General features: G+C 56.2%; 1 protein-coding gene across 3 annotated transcripts; it reads right to left on the reverse strand.

The window, feature by feature from the left end:
- Positions 1 to 2,509: 2,509 nt before the first annotated feature.
- INSYN1 (inhibitory synaptic factor 1) lies at positions 2,510 to 17,087 on the reverse strand. 3 transcript variants are annotated; one of them, XM_055536953.1, is made up of 3 exons: positions 15,958 to 17,087; positions 14,801 to 15,507; positions 2,510 to 4,453 (listed from the first exon to the last, which is right to left on the reverse strand). In XM_055536953.1, the coding sequence occupies exons 2-3, from the start codon at positions 14,954 to 14,956 to the stop codon at positions 3,731 to 3,733; spliced, it is 879 nt and encodes a 292-aa protein (XP_055392928.1). In that variant the 5' UTR covers positions 14,957 to 15,507; positions 15,958 to 17,087; the 3' UTR covers positions 2,510 to 3,730. The 3 variants fall into 3 exon arrangements, with proteins under 3 accessions (XP_055392928.1, XP_055392927.1, XP_055392929.1); XM_055536952.1 differs by having other exon boundaries at positions 15,939 to 17,087; XM_055536954.1 differs by lacking the exon at positions 15,958 to 17,087 and having other exon boundaries at positions 14,801 to 15,891.
- Between the last annotated feature and the right edge of the window lie 1,024 nt (positions 17,088 to 18,111).

Genomic DNA, 18,111 nt, shown 5'->3' on the forward strand with positions numbered 1-18,111 from the left:
AACGCTCTCACTCACACAGACCCACCTGGGTCCGAGAGCTCCAGGCCCTTCCCTCACTCCCAGAGACCAGAGCGCTGGCTCCACCATGGATTTTGACAGCAGTAGATGTTTTAGTGCCGAGTCACTGACTTTAGGGTCGAATCCTGGTGCCATAACCCATGCTGGGCCCTTAGGCAAATTATTTAACTTCTCAGAGCCTCAGTTTCCTCATCTGGCAAACAGGCATAAGTAACAATTCTTATCTCATATTTGCCGTGAGGATTTAACTAAACAAACAATACATAGAGCAACACTCAGTGCACAATGCATGCTCGATGAACGTGGACTATTATCATGACTCTACACTGTATCGCAAGTGTCTGCCCCTCTCTGCCTCCTCCACAGCACGGCTCAGCACAAGTCCAAGCACACAGGAGGTGGTCAGTGGGATCAGATCTCTTGCTAACAGGGAGAGCTGATGGGACATTCTGGGTAAGGAAACCCAGAAACTAGCAAAGGGACTTCCCTGGTGGTCCAGTGGCTAAGACTCCCCACTCAAAATACAGGAAACCAGGGTTCAATCCCTGGTCAGGGAACTAGATCCCACGTGCTGCAACTAAAGATCCCACGTGGCTTCCCTGGTGGCTCAGCGGTAAAGAATCCGCCTACAATGCAGGAGACACAGGAGATGGCTGGTTAGATCCCTGGGTTGGGAAGATCCTCTGGAGGGGGAAATGGTGACCAGTACTCTTGCCTGGCGAATCCCATGGACTGAGGAGCCTGGTGGGCTGAAGTTCGTGGGGTCACAAATGGTCAGAAGCAACTGAGCACACATATCGCCACAGACCTGGTGCAGACAAATAAAAAATAAAATAAGAAAGAAACCAGCAAAGGCATGGAGGTGGGGAAGGACAGGGAGGGACTGTGCCCGGAGGAGCATGAGGGTTGAGGGGGAGGTCTTAGGGTGCTGTGACTGCTCAAGGACGGGGAGCTTACTACTTAGAAGCAGCAAGTTCTGTGGCTCAACAACTCGGTTATAGCTCTTTCCCTAGGTGGCCACATTCTCCAGTTCAAGTCGTAACAAAGTCATGGGTATCCCACTCCACTGGCAGCAAGGTCCAGACTGGATGTGGCATAGTTATGAAGGAAGTTAGGTCATTTGGGGGGTCTTCTAGATCAAATACCCATTCCCCCCGCCTTTTCTAGGACACCCTCATACCTCTGCCCTATTTGACGCAAGTAGCCAGGTGATAGACCAAGGAACGGGTCTGGCTAACTGAGGGCTGTTAACAGGGACCACATGCAATCACAGAAAGCAAGAGTGAGGGTGGGGAAGGGGCTCCCAGGCGAGGTCAATGCCTTACTCGGGACTCTCTCAGAGACCCCTGGCTCTGGGTCTCAGTTTCTTCCTTGGAGAAATGGGTACTATTGTACAGGTTTCTTTTCCTTGACTGTTGTAAAAATGAGAGACTGTAAGTCTGAAACCAATCTTGCCATTGGAGAAGAAAATCAAATGTTGGAGGTAGCACTGGATGTCTTTCTTCAGAGCTAGGTGTGTCCACACCTGGGGTGAGGTGGGGCTGCTCTGGATTGCCCCCTCCTCACTGTCAGGGCAGAACCCAGCTGGCCCTGGGTGCTTGGCATTCATCCTCTGAACCAGGGTTCCATCATTGATCAGCTCCAACTGCCTGAGCATTTCCTGGGTCTGATAAATGAGTTTAGACCCCAGCTTCTCAGGCCTGGGCCAGGAAGAGCTAGCCACCACCCACCCGCCTCCAATGCCCCCTGCCCGGATTGCCACTCTGGAGGCTGCACCTTGGCTAGATCCTTAGGGCTCTGACCTTAACCCTGGGCCTGAGGGGAGATTCCCATACTGCAAAGCAGGCAGCCTAGGCCTGGCCCATCTCATCCTGATCGCATCCTCAGCACCTGTTCCACGCTGGCCTGCACAATCTCCATCTTCCCCATTGCTGGGACTGCACAAGCGCAGCAGGTGCTGCTAGGTTGCTCGTCAGGCCCTCTGGCCCCCCACAAGAGGAGCAGAGATCCCTCCTGACAGGTGGGTTGTGAATCTGTCTTAATTAAAATGTGCAGGAGGGAGGTCCCCAAGGACTGGTGTCCTTACCCCCCTGCTCTGAACAAGGGGCAGCGAATCAAGGTACTGTGGGGGACAAAGTGAAGCAGTAACCCAGGGATAGCTTCCAGTTGATGGAAGTGGCTTCTCTGCCCACTCCAGTCAGGGCTCCCCACCTGGAAACCACTGGAATCTGGGTGAGGGCTGCACTGACCACAGGGCATGTCCTGTACCCTGGCATTTACCAACTGCTTTCACATCCCCCATCTTGTCAAAGCCCCGTAGCCCCTGATGAGGTAGGTGAGGACTATCAGACCTATTTTATAGATGAGGCAGATAGGCTCAGAGAGGCAAATGGATTTGCTCAAGGTCACACTGCTGCTAGATGACAGAGCCGGGTATCACCTACATGCTGATGGTGGGGAGGGTGGCACAGGCTCTGTGACTTTGGGCCAGTTACTTAACCTCTCTGAACCTCAGTCTTCTCATGTGAAAAATGGGGATAGTGATAGTTCCTACCTTGTCAGATTACTGTGAAGATTAAATGAAATAATGCTGTAAAATGACCTCAGCGTGGCCTGGGGGCCTACTCCATAAATGTGAGCAATGATTATGATTATTATCCCAAGGGTACTCAGATGCTGTCCCTGTGTAGGCTACACTCCAGGTAAAGCCCTGTTACCTCCAGGCTCCCACCTTGTCTCTGTTGGTGTTGCACAAGACCTGCTAAGCTGGGCTCAGGGTCCAGATGTGGAGAAGCAGGGACAGAGGGGGGCTGCAGGACTCCTCTCCAAGCTCCCTGCCTGGGGAAGGGGGCCAGGAGTCTGTCTCTGGCTCTGGTTCACAGCCCCACGGCAGTGGCTGCCCGCTTTCTCACGTGGACCTCAGGTCTGCTCAGGGCCAAGCAGGGACTGGCTGAGGCTCTCCTTGAGTCTTTCATCTCTAAAGGTCAAGGCTGCACATGGAAGCTGAAAGGATTGGGAGTGGTCCAGGTTCTCAAAACAGACCTCTGCTCAGCCCAGCCTGGCCCTCCAGGGTCTGCAGGTTCCTGAGCATGGAGGCCCAATCATGCTAGTGTCTTTTTCCTTCTCTGTGTGCTGGGCAACCCTGAGATGGGAGAGGGGGCAGGATTGGATGCACCCAGGTAAGGGAAGGAGAAGCAAAAGTCAACCACGGGGTAAAAGGCATAAAAGGCACGGGCGTGTGAGTGACCGGGCCCAGCTGGAGTGACGCCACCCCCAGACCCTCGGTCCTGCAGTCTCTTCCAAATCACCGACCACGAGCCCTGGCCTCGGACCTGCAGCTTGGGAGCTCGTCTCTTGCTCACGAATCCCCTTCAGGGCAAGGCTCAGACTGTTAGCCAGCCTCCACCACCGTGCTCTGCAGGGGTGGGGGTGGAGGTCCCAGGTCAGACTTCCCCTTCCTCATTTCTACACGTTTGGACACCCCCTTCAGGGGTCCTGCCGTGAGAAGGAAGGGAGGGTGGTTCTGGCCACGCTTCCTGGGAACTAAGAGGTAAGCAGGCATCTCGTGTCCAAGATGAGCTCTGTGAAAGCCTTGGGGCCTGTGGGCTGGATCCTTAGCATTTTAAAATTTTATTATGACTGCGTTTGTTTAAATATATATATATATATTTATAGCTCTATGTGCCCACCGCCCCCCAGCCCCTCCCCAGCCCTAGTTTTTCCCCTTGGCTTTCTGTCTGGTGGCCGTGTAGGGCAGCACCGTCTGCGTGCTCTTGTCCGACACCGTTTGGGTACTGCTATTCCGTGTGACCCTGCGGGTCTGCTCAGGGACCGAGGTGGGGCCTGAGCGGCGTCCAGTCAGAGGAGAGCGCCTGGGCTTGTAGGGAGCTGGGGAGGGCTTGAGGGGGCCAGCAGGGGCCTCTGTGTGGGGAGGCTCCGGGGACAGGCCCCCCTCCTCCTCTGCGGCCTCCTCCTCGCCGTCCCCCTCCTCGTCGTCACAGCACAGAGCGTGGTAGAGCACTTTGTCGCTGAACCGCACCCTTTCCCGCGTCCCTGGGGTCCGCTGGGGCAGCTGGCCCTTCACAGGACCGGCACTGAAGGCCTCCTCACTGGAGGAGTCCGGGGTCTCCACCCGGGGCCCGTTGGGGACGGGCAGGCCGCCGTTCATGAGCCGGTAGTCTGGGCCGGCCCCCGGCCGGGTTGACTCGGGGCCGTCCACGGAGTCTGAGGGCGTGGAGATGTCCAGGAAGGAGCAGAACTCCCAGCTGTCCGAGAGGATGTCGGCCGTCATAAAGTCCAGGTGGCCCAGGTCAAAGGGGCCGCCCCCGCCTGCCTTGTCGCTGCTGGAGGTGCTGCTCACAGTGGCTGTGGTCCAGTCATCTGGCTCCAGTTCAAAGTCGAAGTCCGAGGTTAGTTTATCGATCTGGCTCACCACCTGGCCGGGCAAGGGGAGAGGAGTGAGGGGCCAGCATCACCAAGGCGAGAGTATGCCCTGTCCCAGCCTTGGCTAATGACCCTACAGGACACAGGTGGACTTGAGTTCACAGGTTTGCTCGCCCTGTTGAGGGCCAAAGCTGGACCAATATTAACACAGCTGGTTCAGGCCATCCGCTTGTTTTCCACTCCTCAGTGCCTCTGGGAGACGGAGGGTGCCTTCCAGCCCTGCACCCCATCCATTCACACACAGCCCCTCCTGCCCCAAAGCCAGCTGCTGTTCTGGGGGGCAGCCCTAGTTCTCAGAGTTGGATCTTCCTTTGATTGGGGACCATTTGAAACAGGGCTGAGAGATTCCAGCAAGTCCATTCAGTGGCAGGAAGAGCAGCCCACCCACCCTCAGAGAGGAAATTAGATGTGAAAACCGCACAAAGACTGCCCAGGCTTTCTGAAACATCCTGGACTGGCCTCTGCAGCAGGTCAGAAACTGGCCCCATGGGTCTCCACCACCCCACCCCTACATAGATAGCCCCAGAGCCTCCTCTCTCCTCACTTTCCCCACTGCTTGATGAGTGGAGATCAATCCTGGCTTGTGGGGGAAGGAATAAAGCAAGCATTATTTGGTAAGCAATAAGAAAACCATCCATCCTGGGCCCAGAGCTGCTTGTTAAATGCATTTGGGCTGCAGAGGTCAGTGCACCCACCAGGTCCTGCCCCGTACAGGTGGCCCTGCCTCAGGATGGCCCCACGCCGAGGCCAGGTCAGCACAGACACTGGTGATGAAGACAGTGAGGGGGGAAGGGAGACCAGGCAGACACACAGGGAGAGGACAGAGCAAGGGGAGGATAGGAGATGCAGGCCGGAATCCAAGCCAGCAAAACAACAACAAAAGCAAAGCCGAAGGACCAGAGACCTGGGGACAAAGACAGACACAACGAGTCATCAGGCCCCGGAGGCAGCTCCCAGCCCTCTCAGAGCTCTCTCCCTGGGGTCGGAGCAGTCAGTCAGTTCATTAACTAAAAAAGTCCCTAATTCAACAAACCTTTACTGAAGACAAACGCTGTCCAGGGATGTGCTAGCGGTTCGGCAAGGAGCAGGGTTGGTGAGTGCTCCAAAGTACAAGAGGAAAGCCAGGGTGAAGATGGCCGGCCAGGAGCCCGGCTGGGTGGGGTGTCCGCCTCGTCAGGAGTCAGGGGCTCTGACGCCAGAGACCTGCTCAGTCATTTTTCCTCTCTAGGTCTGTTTCTCAATCTGTGAATGGGGAGTTGGGTGGCTTATCTATCTCCAAGTTTTCTTCCATCTGTAAGGTTCTAGGACTCTGTGCTTAGAGGACTTGAGACACTCTTTGGGGGAGTCAGTGCCTAGGGATGCCCACTTCCCACAGCCCCAGACTAGGGGTGGAAGGAACTCTTGGCAGAGGCCTGTGGAAGAGCTGGGAGCATAAAGACACCCAAGTTCCTGATTTGGACATCAAATGCTCTATGTGTCTTTGAGTAACTCACATAACCTCTCTGGACTTCAGCTTCAGTCACACCAAGGGGGTATGAGAATCCCGGCTCTGCCAACCTCATTAGAACTTCCTGGGGAGCAGTGAGAAGCCACTGCTCCCAATGCCCTAGGGCTCTCTGGGGGTACTGGTGATAAAAGTGACATCATCTCCCAGCTCTGAGCACCTACTACGTGTCAGGCTTTCCACCCACGAGATCATCATGGCCTGGATGTATAGATGACAGGCCCAAGCGACCAGTCACTGGGGACCTGAGATTCCTGCCCCCACCAGCCCTGCAACACTGCACACGGCTCAAGTGCTGCCATGATTTCTGGGCCTGGACAGCCAATGCGTATAAACTCCATCCTCCAGTCTGGTCACCCCTTCTTATGCCCTCCACTGCCCAGAATGACTCCTGACCTCAGAGAAGCTCACATCCCCCTGAAACCTTTGTGTAAACCAAGCCCCATCTGAGAGCAAGTGGGAGCCCTGGCCTCGAGTAGGGGCTCTCAAACCCAAATGCACAGAAGTAGGGGCTGTATATATACACATAACTGATTCATTTTGTCATACAGCAGAAAATGACACAACTGTGTAAGGCAATTATACTCTAATGAAAACAGACAAAAAACCCGGATGTGCATCAGCCAACTCCCAGTGTTCTATTCAGGGGGTCCTGGTGGGGCTCGAGAGGTGCATATCTGACAAGCTTCGAGATGGTTCTTCTGCTGCTGTTGGTTCAGGAACAGACTTGGAGGACTACTGGTGTGGTGGACTGGACTCTCCAGGTGGCACAGTGGTAAAGAACCCGCCTGCCAGTGCAGGAGTGACAGGAGATGGCAGGTTCGATCCCTGGGTTAGGGAGTAGGAAATGGCAACTCACGCTAGCATTCTAGCCTGGAGAATCCCATGGACAGAGGAGCCTGGTGGGCTACAGTCCATGGGCTCCCAAAGAGTCGGATACAACTGAACATGCATGCAATAGGCCTAGCAGACTGGGGATTTAAGCTGGCGAAAAATAGCAGCCCAGGCACTGCCACCCTCAGGAAAGGCCCTGCGCCTCTGGGACAGCCACACCCTCTAATTAGATTCCCCTGATCGAGCACTGCTGCTGAGAGTCTGCTGCTACCTGAGGGTGCGAGGATGACAGTAGGAATCTGGAGTCAAATGACTCGGCTGTGAGCTCACAGGGTTGGCTGAGGCCAAGCTGGGTCCCGAAGCTGGGTTACTAATCCCCTGTGAGGAAGATGCAGGGTCCACAGAGCAAGAGCCCTAGAACCCTCAGATCAGGACCCTCTCCGTGCCCAAGAAGCCCTTGCCAGCCCCCTGCTCAGGAGGCCTTCAGGTTGGGGCCCTTCCCCTTCTCTTTCAGAATGCCCTTCTCTGCTTCCATTCTGGGAGAGTGGAGGGAAGGAAGGGAAGGAGGGCTGGGCTTGGGTCCCAAGCCTGCCTCATCTTGGCTAAGAGGTTTGAGAGGCAAGTGATTTCCCTCTCCATATCCCATTTCCTCCCCTGTAAAACAGGATGACACGCCTCTATTCGCCAGATATTAGAGATGCAATAGATAGGAATGTGCTTTAAACTGCAGAGTCTGCACAGACACTTAAGAACCTGGGCTCTGAAGCCAGACGTAGGGTCCAACTTCACCACTTACAGGCTGTGTGACCTTAGCTCAGTTACTCAGCTTCTCTGGGCCTAAATGGCTTCATCCAAGGAGAATTCTAGTAGTACCTACTTGATAAGGCTCTGGTAAGGAGTTAATGACTTGATGCACAGAGAGCGCAAAGAACAACATAGACCCCCAATATCCACTGTGCACCTGTGGGTGCTAACATACGGCCAGGCCCCTGGCATCCAGTCCAAGAGCAAACACGAGTCAGCTCTTTACCAAAGGAATGCCACTGTAACACGGACACTTCCAGTGCCTGTGGCAGAATAATGGGATATTATTAGACCTTTCAAACTGCAGCACACGGGTGGCACCTATGTTCCCTCAAGTAAAGCTGTCTACAGACAGTATAGGAGAAGAAATACTACAGGTCAAATAGCTGAGCCTCACAGGCAAATCTTGGTCTGCTCCATGGGTGAGACATGTCACACTCACCAGATGAATGACATAAGTGAGGGTTGGAAGGGAGTGACACGCCGTGGGGACCCAGATGGTATGCAGGGGGGCCCGGGTCAGCCCACAACCCCTGCTGCCCATCCCCGGGGCCTCATTTCACGGGGCCAGTGTGGAAGGCAGGAATGGGGGCAGGTCCCAGGCTAACTGCCTCTCTGCTTTGGCTGTCTTGAAATCTATGATTTCTCTCTGAGATTTAATAATCATTTTGCCTACATGTAATTTGGGATTGTCTTGGAGTGCAGGGAAATAATTATATACACAGAAGGAAAGAAAGGGGAAGAGAGAGAATGGAAAGAGAAATAGAAATCACAGAACCACAGACCCTTGAAGCCAAGAGGGCCTGGAGACACCATTGAGACTACCTTTCTCATTGTGCTTGCTGATGAGAAACTGAGACCCAGAGACCAGGAGTTGAGCTGAGACTGGAAGTGGAAGGGAGTTCAGAACAGGAAATCACCTGCTCTATGGGGGGCAAGAGTAAACACTAGATAGGAAGGGCAGGGTTAAGGGCTGCAACAAAACCTGCTGGGTCCCAAACCCTGTCCCTAAGGGTGTCCACAAACCATGTTCTGATCATGGCCTCAGCTACCCCCCTGAACATGGCACCCATCCAGTCTCCCCACTGACAGCGACTTCCAGTCCAGCTCCCTTTCCATCCAAGGACCTTCCTAGTCAGCCACCAGGACTACATCACCCATCTGCTTCCAGCTCTTCCTGGCTGCCCAAACTCCTGAGCCTCCCAAACACAATCCAACACCAAATCTGATCACAGGTCCTGTTTTCTCCAGCAAGCAGCCTCCAACCCTGCCAGGCCCACCAGCCCGACTCACTCCACAGAGCTCACTTGTGCCTCTGTGCCTCACCTGGCATGTCTGCTTTCTTTCCTACTCATTCCCTCTTGCTTCCATAAGGAAGTCTTCCCTGATCCCCAGTTGAAGACAGGTTCCCTGTGAAAGGATCTCAAGGCACCCCGCACCTCTCCTGATTTTCCAATAGTTCTTGCTGCTACCATTTTATGTGTACATGTGACTGATGTCTGTGACCTCACTAGACAGGAAGCCCCATGAAAGGTAGGACTAGATCTGTCTTGCCCACCACTGCAGCCCCAGTTTAGTACAGGGATTGGCACATTCTTTACAGACACAGCTTTTGACTAGTGCATGAGTTCAGAGAGAAGACTTAATAAAAACCACTTGGGGCTTCTTTTATGAGAAAAAGTTCCACAGTCTTAGACACCCCAACATTGCCTGCCCTAGCCCGCCTCCACCGCTGGTTGAGACCCCTCTCCACGGAAAGCATGAATGTGTTCCCTAAGGCCTCAGGTTGAGGACCCAGGGAGCCCTGGGACCCGTTTATCCCCTCCCTGCTCACCTCTGGTCCCTTCAACTCTCTTGACAAGCTGCTACTCCTTCCCACCCTCCCAGCTCCCTGGGCAGCTGGTTACATAACTGGGGATTCTGCATTATTTATGATCACTGATTATTTTTTAATTCTTGATTATGTTACTTATTGTCTTCCTGGGGGGCTGTGGAGTTGGGGAAAAGGGGTGGGGAGCGAGTTGACCGTGATACATGATTCTCAACCTGCAATTTGGCCTAACTGGCTAAGGAGCTTTGTGAATCTGCCCGGAGGAGGAGAAAGGGAAAAGGGAGGAAAGGAAAAGGGAGGAAAGGAAGGTGAGACAAAAAAAATAATAAGAAAAAATCCACACAATTCTTGCTGAGCTGCGGGTGATGGAACTGACCCACTTTGGCACAGCTCTGTGGTCCCCAGCCTCTCCTGCTCCAGCTGCCTCCTGGCTGGGCCACATTTATGTCATGCCTGCACAGCCCTTGGCTTCCCTGCCACCTCATATGCAGCGCCTTGCCCAGGGGACTGCACAATCACCATCGGGCTTGTTCCCCTTCAACACTGGATGGGGGATCCTCCACCACCACCCCTGGCTGTGAAGGGTTTGTGCCCATCCCTCCATCCTCCTGAGGTGTTCAGGCCAAAGTGGGCAACTGTGCCCTTAAGCTACGTCCTACCCAAGAGTCAGTGATGATGTGAGAGACACTAGTGATCAACACAATAAGTACCCTTGAACCCCGATATGCTGAGTGACATCTTGGGGAGGGGGGAACTGAGGAGGAGGAGAAGGCCAGGGACCTCTTCAAGGTAAGCTCAGCACCCAGGAGGCCAAAGGCAAGGCCCTTACCCCTGGCCTTTGGGGTTCCCAGTTGGCAGGGATCAGGGAGAGCAGGGGCTTCCCTGGTGGCTCAGCTGGTAAAGAATCCACCTGCAAAGCTGGAGACCTGGGTTTGATCCCTGGGTTGGGAAGATCCCCTGGAGGAGGGCATGGCAACCCACTCCAGTAGTCTGGACTGGAGATCCCCATGGACAGAGGAGCTTGGTGGGCTACAGTCCATGGGGTCGCAGAGTTGGACACAACTGAGTGACTAAGCACAGCACAGGGAGAGAGAGCAGTGGGGAGGCAGACCCCCACCCAGAAATACAACCAGGAGATTCCTGGAGAGCAGGTGGGATTCTCCCTGAGAACAAAATCCATATTCCATACCGTGGCCTGCAAGGCTCTGTGTAACCTGACTCCCTGTTTGACCTACCTTTCTGCTTTTCTCCTCCTAGTTCACTCCACTTCAGCTGCACTGCCTTCCTTGCTAATCCTGAAAACACCAAGCCCATTTCTTCCCCAGGACCTTTGCACAGGCTGTTCCCACTGCCTGGAAAGCTCATCCCCTAGATACCACACTCACTTCCTTCGGCTCTCAGTTCAACAGCCATCTTAGTGGAAACACTCGTCCTATCCCATCGCTGTCACTCTCTATCCCCTTTCCCTGCTGCACAGGGGTGGGACTGCCCACTGTCGGAGGTAATAAAGGTGCCAGCCAAGAGGTCAGGGTCCTGACTTTGACCTCTCTGATGATAGCTAAGAAGCAGATGCGATTCTAAAAGCCATACATGGAATAAGGAGCAGGCCAGTGCTTGAATATTTCATTAGTAATATCTAACAAATACGGAGTAAGTTTTGTGCCCATCGTTCTGCTAAGTACTTAATATGTAATACACATTTAATTCTCATCACAACCCTGAGGCTGAGGAGTGGGATGGGGAGTGTAAAATTTATTATCCTCATTTACATGGAAAATGGAAGCACAGCAAGGTAAAGTAACTCTCCCAAGTTTACACAGCTGGGAAGGGGGCAGAGTTGGATCTGAACCAGAGACATGTGGCTGCAGAGCCATGATCTTGGCCCTGAGGCTGTGCTCTATCTCTAAAGTAAGATCCATAGAACTTTGAGGAGCTTAGAGAACCTGCTGGGACTGGCCTGGCACTCTGGCGTTTTGGGGAATCTAGGGGGGCTGAGGGCTAATTAAAGATTGACCATTACATCTCTCTGCAGCACAATTTTAGCTTTCAAAGTATTTACATTCCTCACCTCACTCAGTCCATTAAACTACTCTTCCCATTCATGGGACAGAACTTGTTCCTCATCACCTGGGAGGCCAATGGGAGAGCTGCAGAAGGGTTTGGCAGGGCAGGGCAGGTATAGTACGGGAAACTCCAGACCCTTTAGGGAAATGAGTAGGTATTGGCCCCCTTTCATGTGTGCATGCTAAGTCACTTCAATCATGTCTGACTCTTTGTGACCCTAGGGACCCAAGCCCTCAGGCTCCTCTGTCCTTGGGATTCTCCAGGCAAGAATACTGGAGTGGGTTGCCATGCCTTCCTCCAGGGGATCTTCCCGACCCAGGGATTGAACCCATGTCTCAATGTCTACCTGCATTGGCAGGTGGGTTCTTTATCACTAGTGCCATCTGGGAAGCACGTTGGCCCCCTTACCCCATGCCAAACCCCGATGAAGTGCTAAGATAACACTGAGATGCAAATGATCATCATCCCCGTCTCAGAGATGAGCAAACTGAGGCTCAGGGGCCTGGGGAGGGAGGGCTTTAGTGTCCCTCATCTTTCAGTGAACTTCAGGCTGTATGCTCAAGAAGGGGAGGAGAGTCTGCCATGAAGGGTGGTGTCCAGGGCTGGTCAAGAGAGCAGCAGAGAGAGGATGACAGAGGTTGATACAACTGAGCCCTTTCTCTCTGCTGGCCTTGCTTCTTAGTCCAGCATCTCCTGCTACTCCCAGCAGTCTTGCTTGTGAATCTTGTCTTCACATCTAAGTACTTTCCCTCTCTGACATGAGAACCCCATTGGTGAGCTCTGAGCTGGTACTGCCTGGGGAGTAGGGTGTGATAAGGTGAGGAAGCCAGTGTCTGCCACTGTCTTGACCTTGGGCCCACCCACACCCCCAAGGGAAAATGCCACACCGAGCTTCCAAGGAGAGGCTGACAGATCATGGGTTCCAGGGAGCAGGGGGACTGCAAGACTTTACTCCAAACCCCGCCTGAACCCAGTAACCCCATTCCTGACAAATCCCATCCTATAGGAAGTTGGCTATGGCATCTCTTCCTCTGTCTGGGCCTCTCAGAGCCTCGCCTGCCTTCTACTTCCTCTGCTCATCACCTCATGTCCAGACCCTGCCTGGTGGATGGGGGAGCTCTGAGGCTTGGCCCCTCTCCCAGCTGGGTGCCATTGGCAGCGGACAGGCAATGGCATACGGGGTAGACTCTGGTTGCCATAGCAACCTGCCAAAGTCTTGGGTGGAGGCACATGGCCTACAGGGTGTATGGGGGGTGGGGACTCATCTCTCCCCATCCTAGCTCAGGCCTCTGGGCTGCAAAGCCTGGGAATCTGGAGCTCTGCTGTTTGAGACATGGGAGCCGGTGAGTGTGTGTGCTGGTAAAGAACACGTAAAAGATTCGCAAATGAACTGTCGCACTTCTAAGCTCCCTGCCTCATCCCTAAAGGGTACACCTCAGAGCATCACAGCACGAGCATAAAGTGCCCCCTCTAGAAGGCCCCTGTCAAAATGCAAAGACAATCATTAGTACACCTGCTGAAGCCCCAGCATAGGCATCAGAAACTTGAGTTCTAGGCTTAGTTCTGCCACTGGTAGGCTATGTGACCTTACACAAGCCCCTGTCCCTCTCTGGCCTCAGTTTCTTCAACAGCAAACAAACAGGGCTAGTCTGGATGACCTGTGAGATGCCTTCAAACTGTGGATGGCTACATAGCAGGGGAAGATGAAGGTAGGTGCCTGGAAGATGCTCAGTTGGGAGGAGGCTCTACGCGTATCAAAGCTGCCTCCCAGCTTCGAGTCAATCCTGGCTCTTTCTCAGCAGGCTTGCTGGGGCATAGGTCCCATGCTCCTCCTGCCGAGGACGGAGACTTTGGATAGTTTCCATGACCCTGATGGGACCACAGAGCATCTGAAAGTTGGTGGGGGGGCAAGTCAAAGTGGGAACTGCAGTCCTCTGGACCACTGAGGTTGGGAGAGCAGGGGTTGCTCAGGGGCACCTGGTCTTTGATCTCCAGAATTATTCCTCAAAGATGTTTGGCTTAGATTGCGGCCATCCCAGTCCATGGGAAGAAGCACCACCACTTCTCTCTGTCTGCAGCAATAGCCATTCCTACCTCCTGAGAAAGGATGCTCCATTAGGCTGACCCCAGGTAGAGTGGTTGCCCTGTCCAACCTCTGCTTCTGTCCCAGCATCTCTACAATCCCCTCTGCTCTGAACATGACTCCCTTCAAACACCCTCTGCTCCTTGGTTCTCAGGCCAGGCTGGAATGCCACTTTGACAGTCGGGAGTGGGTCTGCCACCATCACCTCCTCTTCCAAACCCTCTGAGAACCCCCATATTCCCCACACAGCTGGCTGGGGAGAGCTCAAGCCCATAACTCCAGTTCAGTCACTCTCCCTGCCATCTCTGCAGGGACCCTGGTTACAAGGAGTTGAAATTTGCCTAAAGCCCACCTGGCTGGTGTAATGGCACCCAGCGGGCAAATTCAGGCCAGCGGCTCAGAACGCTGGTCATGCATTTCGGGCTCGAACACAGCCCAGGGGGCAGGGCTGAGGACATGTGAATCTCATTACCCTGGCGATGTGGGAAGTGGTAATTAAACCGGCTCCGCTTAGAGAGGCAGAGAGGGATACACATACCAGGATCTCTCGGTGACTTTTCAGCCTTGGCGGAAAAAAAAAAACCAAACCATTCGGAACCATGGGACAGGGATGCGTCCTTCAGAGGAGCTCCCTGCCCCTGCCAACATACACAAGAACGATGATATCCACTAGCAGCTCCTAGACCCGCTTTGGGCACAGAAGGCAAAGCCGGCTTTCATTTTTCCAGGTTCAGGGTTCTAAGCATCTGTGTGATCTTCAGGGAATGCTCAGAGCTGGGACTTGAGTGGTAGGGACTATCTCAGTAAAGCCACCCATGCTCTCCCAGTGCCCTCTATAAGCCAGTCAGCGTCTGGGAGGCAGATGGTGGGGTCAAAGGTCAGCTTGGGTCCCAGAAGACTGTCTTCTACTAAGAGGCTGTGGTGGGATTCTGTCTTTTATTGGCCACCATGGCAGCTCTGAGCCATGGGCCCACAACATGCTGCCTAAGCAGTCCCTGGATCAAGGAGGCCCCTCCAGCCCTGGGGTACAGTGACATCTTTAGCAAAGCAGATGTGGGGAAAGGAGAACAAGAAGGAAGTGCCAAGCAGAGTAACACAGGTGCATACAGCTTTGCTCATGCATGTGTGCATGCACACACACACACAAACACACACATGAGTATGTTTTGATGCCAGGCCCAGGATACCTGGCCTAGGGGCTGCCCAGCCCATCACTCACCTCCCTTAGCTCCTTGGCCACCTCCTTGAGCTCTCGCAGGATGTCCTCCAGCTGCCCGATGACCATCTTCATGCGCTGTCGAATCCGCTCCCGCTCGCCACCACTGCTGGGGTCGTCACTGGGCTGCCCGAGGTCCGGGGTGCCCCGAATGTTCATCCTTCACCACGTGGCCGCAGGCCTGCCCATGCTCCCCCCAGCCAAGCACACGCTGCGTCTGCCTCCACGGAGCCCCCCTCAGCCGGGCAGAGCTCCACATCTTAACGGCCCCCCAGCCCACCCTGGCCCTTGGCGGCCTTCACCCAGCCCCAGTCCCCTGCCACCACCCCACTCCTCCACCTCTGGGTGGAGAATGGGACACCCAGAGGGAGACAGGCTGACTGAGGGGGTCAAGGTGAGGACACAGGAGGGCAGGGGGAGGGGCCGTGGGTCTCAGGAGTGGCTTCCAGGACGTGAAGTGCCTGTGGGTATGCTGAGCTGGACACAGAGGCAGGGGGATGACTCTGCAGGGACTAAGGGTAAATGGTGCCCTTGGGATGGACAGAAGGCAGCAGTAACCCCCTCACAACTCCTAGGCAATTGCAAAGGCCGAGGTGTCAAGATGCAACAGACACCTGCAGAAGGATGGTGGCCAGGGCCTTCCAGATGTGAAGGGGGCTCCAGATGTGGGTGGCTCTGGGAAGGGAGCCGGCTTGGAGGAGGGCAGCCCCCTGCAGAGAGAGCGAGCCTGGCGTCAGCCTTCCCAGGCTGCAGCACCAGCCGGCAATGCAATGCCGCTGCCTCCCTCCTCACCCGAGCCTGCACCCTTCCTCGCTGGGGATTGGAGTTTTTTTGTTTGTTTGCTTGTTTTTTTCCTTTGTGGGGAGGGATGGTGGAGGCAGGTGCTCTAGCGCACAGCCCCTCCTCTAGAGAGGAAAGAGGGAGCCCCTGCTTTAAAAGCATAAGTCCTCAGCCTGCCATGGGGCACCCTGCCCTGGCTCCCGCCACCCCCACCCAGGCCTGGCCCCGCTGGTTCACTGGAGGGCCCCTCCAGTCTTCCTCGCTCGCTCCTAGTGCCCCGGGGATGCTCTCGTTCCCAGCTGGACCTTCCCTTCCCCAGCCCCGCCTTCCGTCAGAACCCCCACTCCGCTCTCGGACTCACCAAGGGTGGGGGCACCGACCTTTCTTCCGAGCAGCGTCGGGGGCCAAGTCCCAAGACGAGGTTGGGGGCCCCCAAGGCTCCCTAGGGCGGGCTTCTCTCTCTGGACCCTTCGGCCCCTGGCCTCAAGGAGGTCCTCAGAGCCGCCACCAGAGACATCTGGGCGGTGGGAGGGGGCGGGGCCTCCACGCTCCAAGGAAGGGGGCCGGAAAAATCTCCGTCAACCCCCGCCGGGCTCCGGTGGGGGGGAATGAGCAAGGTTCCTGCGGGTCCGGGGCTCCGAGGCCACAGGTGACTCGGGCACAGGGCGACCGAGGCGACGCCGGGCCGGTCCCAGCGCGCGAGCCAAAGTCGGAGGGATCGGAGGGCGCCGGGATCCCCTCAGCCCACGCCCGGTATTCCCCGGGCTCGGCACCGTCCGGGATCCGCTCTGTCCAGTCCAGATCGGCCGGCTCCGGGCTCCACCGTGGTCTCTGCCCTGCCGAGAGTGAGCTGGCACCCGTGGGCGCCCGGGACACGCTCAGTCCGGACCCAGAACGACCGCGCTCCGGCACCTGCGGCGTCCGGAGCGGCCGCGAGGGTCCGCTCAGCCCAGCCCCGCGGTCCTCCCGGGGCGACAACGCTCTCGCGGCTCAGTCCAAGTCCACGGTCGGAACGGTCCGGAATCGCCGGGTCCCGGGGGGAGGGGCGATGTTGGCCGTGGGGACCCGGTCTCCTCCGGGCCGGGCCGAGAGCGCGCGGGGCAGGAAACCCGGCCGGGCTGGGTCTGGCGGCCCGGGCGCGGGCGGGAGGGGCGCCGGGCGGAGGGGAGGAGGCGAGAAGAGCGAGAGGAGGAAGCGAGGCGCGGGGAGGCGCGGGGAGCCGAGGGGAGGGGGCGCGCGGCGAGCCTGGCGGGCCGGGGCGCACCGGGCTTGCAGCCTCCGCTCCGCCGCCTCCCGCCCGCTGGCTCTCGGCTCGCCGCCTGGCCAGCCCCCGGGCGCCGGGTTTGCCGGTGGGGCCACCGGGCGCCGGGTCTGGCTGGGCCTCCCTCGGCCGCCTCGCCCCGCCCTGCCCCGCCGGGCTCCGCGGGCCTGGGCCCGCTCCCCGAGCGCCGCGCCGCCCGCGCCCCGGCCACCCCCGGCCCGGCCCGCCGCCCCCCGCCGGACTGGCCGCCCGGGCGGGCGCTGGCTCCCTCAAAGGCCGCCCAGCTGGCTCGGCTCCGCTCGCCTCGGCGCTGTAAGGGAAGGGGCCGGCCCGGCGCGCCGGGAGGGAGCTTTTAAAGCGACACACACGCCTCCCAGCACTGAGCACCGAGCGCGCGAACCGGGGGGTCTCGCCACCAGGGGGACGAGGAAGCGTCCAGCGCTGACGGGGCTGGAGGCGGACTCTCCCGAGCGCACTCCTGTTGACCTCGGGGTGCGGAGGGGCAGCGGCTAGGGGCTTATTCAGTTCCTACCTTTCCGTAAGCCCCCATTACCCCTGCCCCCACTGCGGTGCGCTCCGGGCTTCCCTTTCGGCTAAATTTCCCGCATCAGACCTTCCTCCTTCTCCCTGTCATACCTCAAACTACTCCCAGACATGGCCTTAAATCAGATTAATTAAGGAAATGCAATACCGACGACATTTGCTGAGCACCTACTGTATGCCGCCAGGCTGTGTCTGGGCTGGATGGAGTTGGAGATTCCGTAGATGGATGAAAGAGATACATTAGACACGGGTCATTTTGTTCAGTTCCTTATCCATTCACTCAACATTTATTCATCACCTTCTCTGTACCAGACCCCACGCTAGACTCTGGGGTCACGGGAAGGAAAAGCAGCATTTCAGGATGCTCACAGCTTGTGGGGACATTCCTGAGTAAACTCACAGGTGGTAAATGCAGAGCAAAGGCAAATTCTAGAAGCAATGATGGGGGGGGGAGGGCAACCCAGCCCAGCGGCTGGCAGGCTGTCCCTGAGGCAACCCCTGAGCTGAATCTCAAAGGAGAAGTAGGAGTTACCCAGGTGACTGTCAGTGTGGAGGAGGTGGGGGTGAGCCGAGAGCAGAGACTCAAAAGCAGAAGTGAGGGGAGGCGGAGTTTGAACCAACTGTGGCCTTTTAGAGATATTTTGACAGCTCTGTGGAAAGTGGATTAGAGGAAGACCAGATCCTGAGAGACTCAGTCAGAGACCATGGTTTGAAGCTTGGATTTTATACT

Source organism: Bubalus kerabau, chromosome 10, assembly GCF_029407905.1.
Source record: "Bubalus kerabau isolate K-KA32 ecotype Philippines breed swamp buffalo chromosome 10, PCC_UOA_SB_1v2, whole genome shotgun sequence".
Classification (NCBI taxonomy): domain Eukaryota; kingdom Metazoa; phylum Chordata; class Mammalia; order Artiodactyla; family Bovidae; genus Bubalus; species Bubalus kerabau.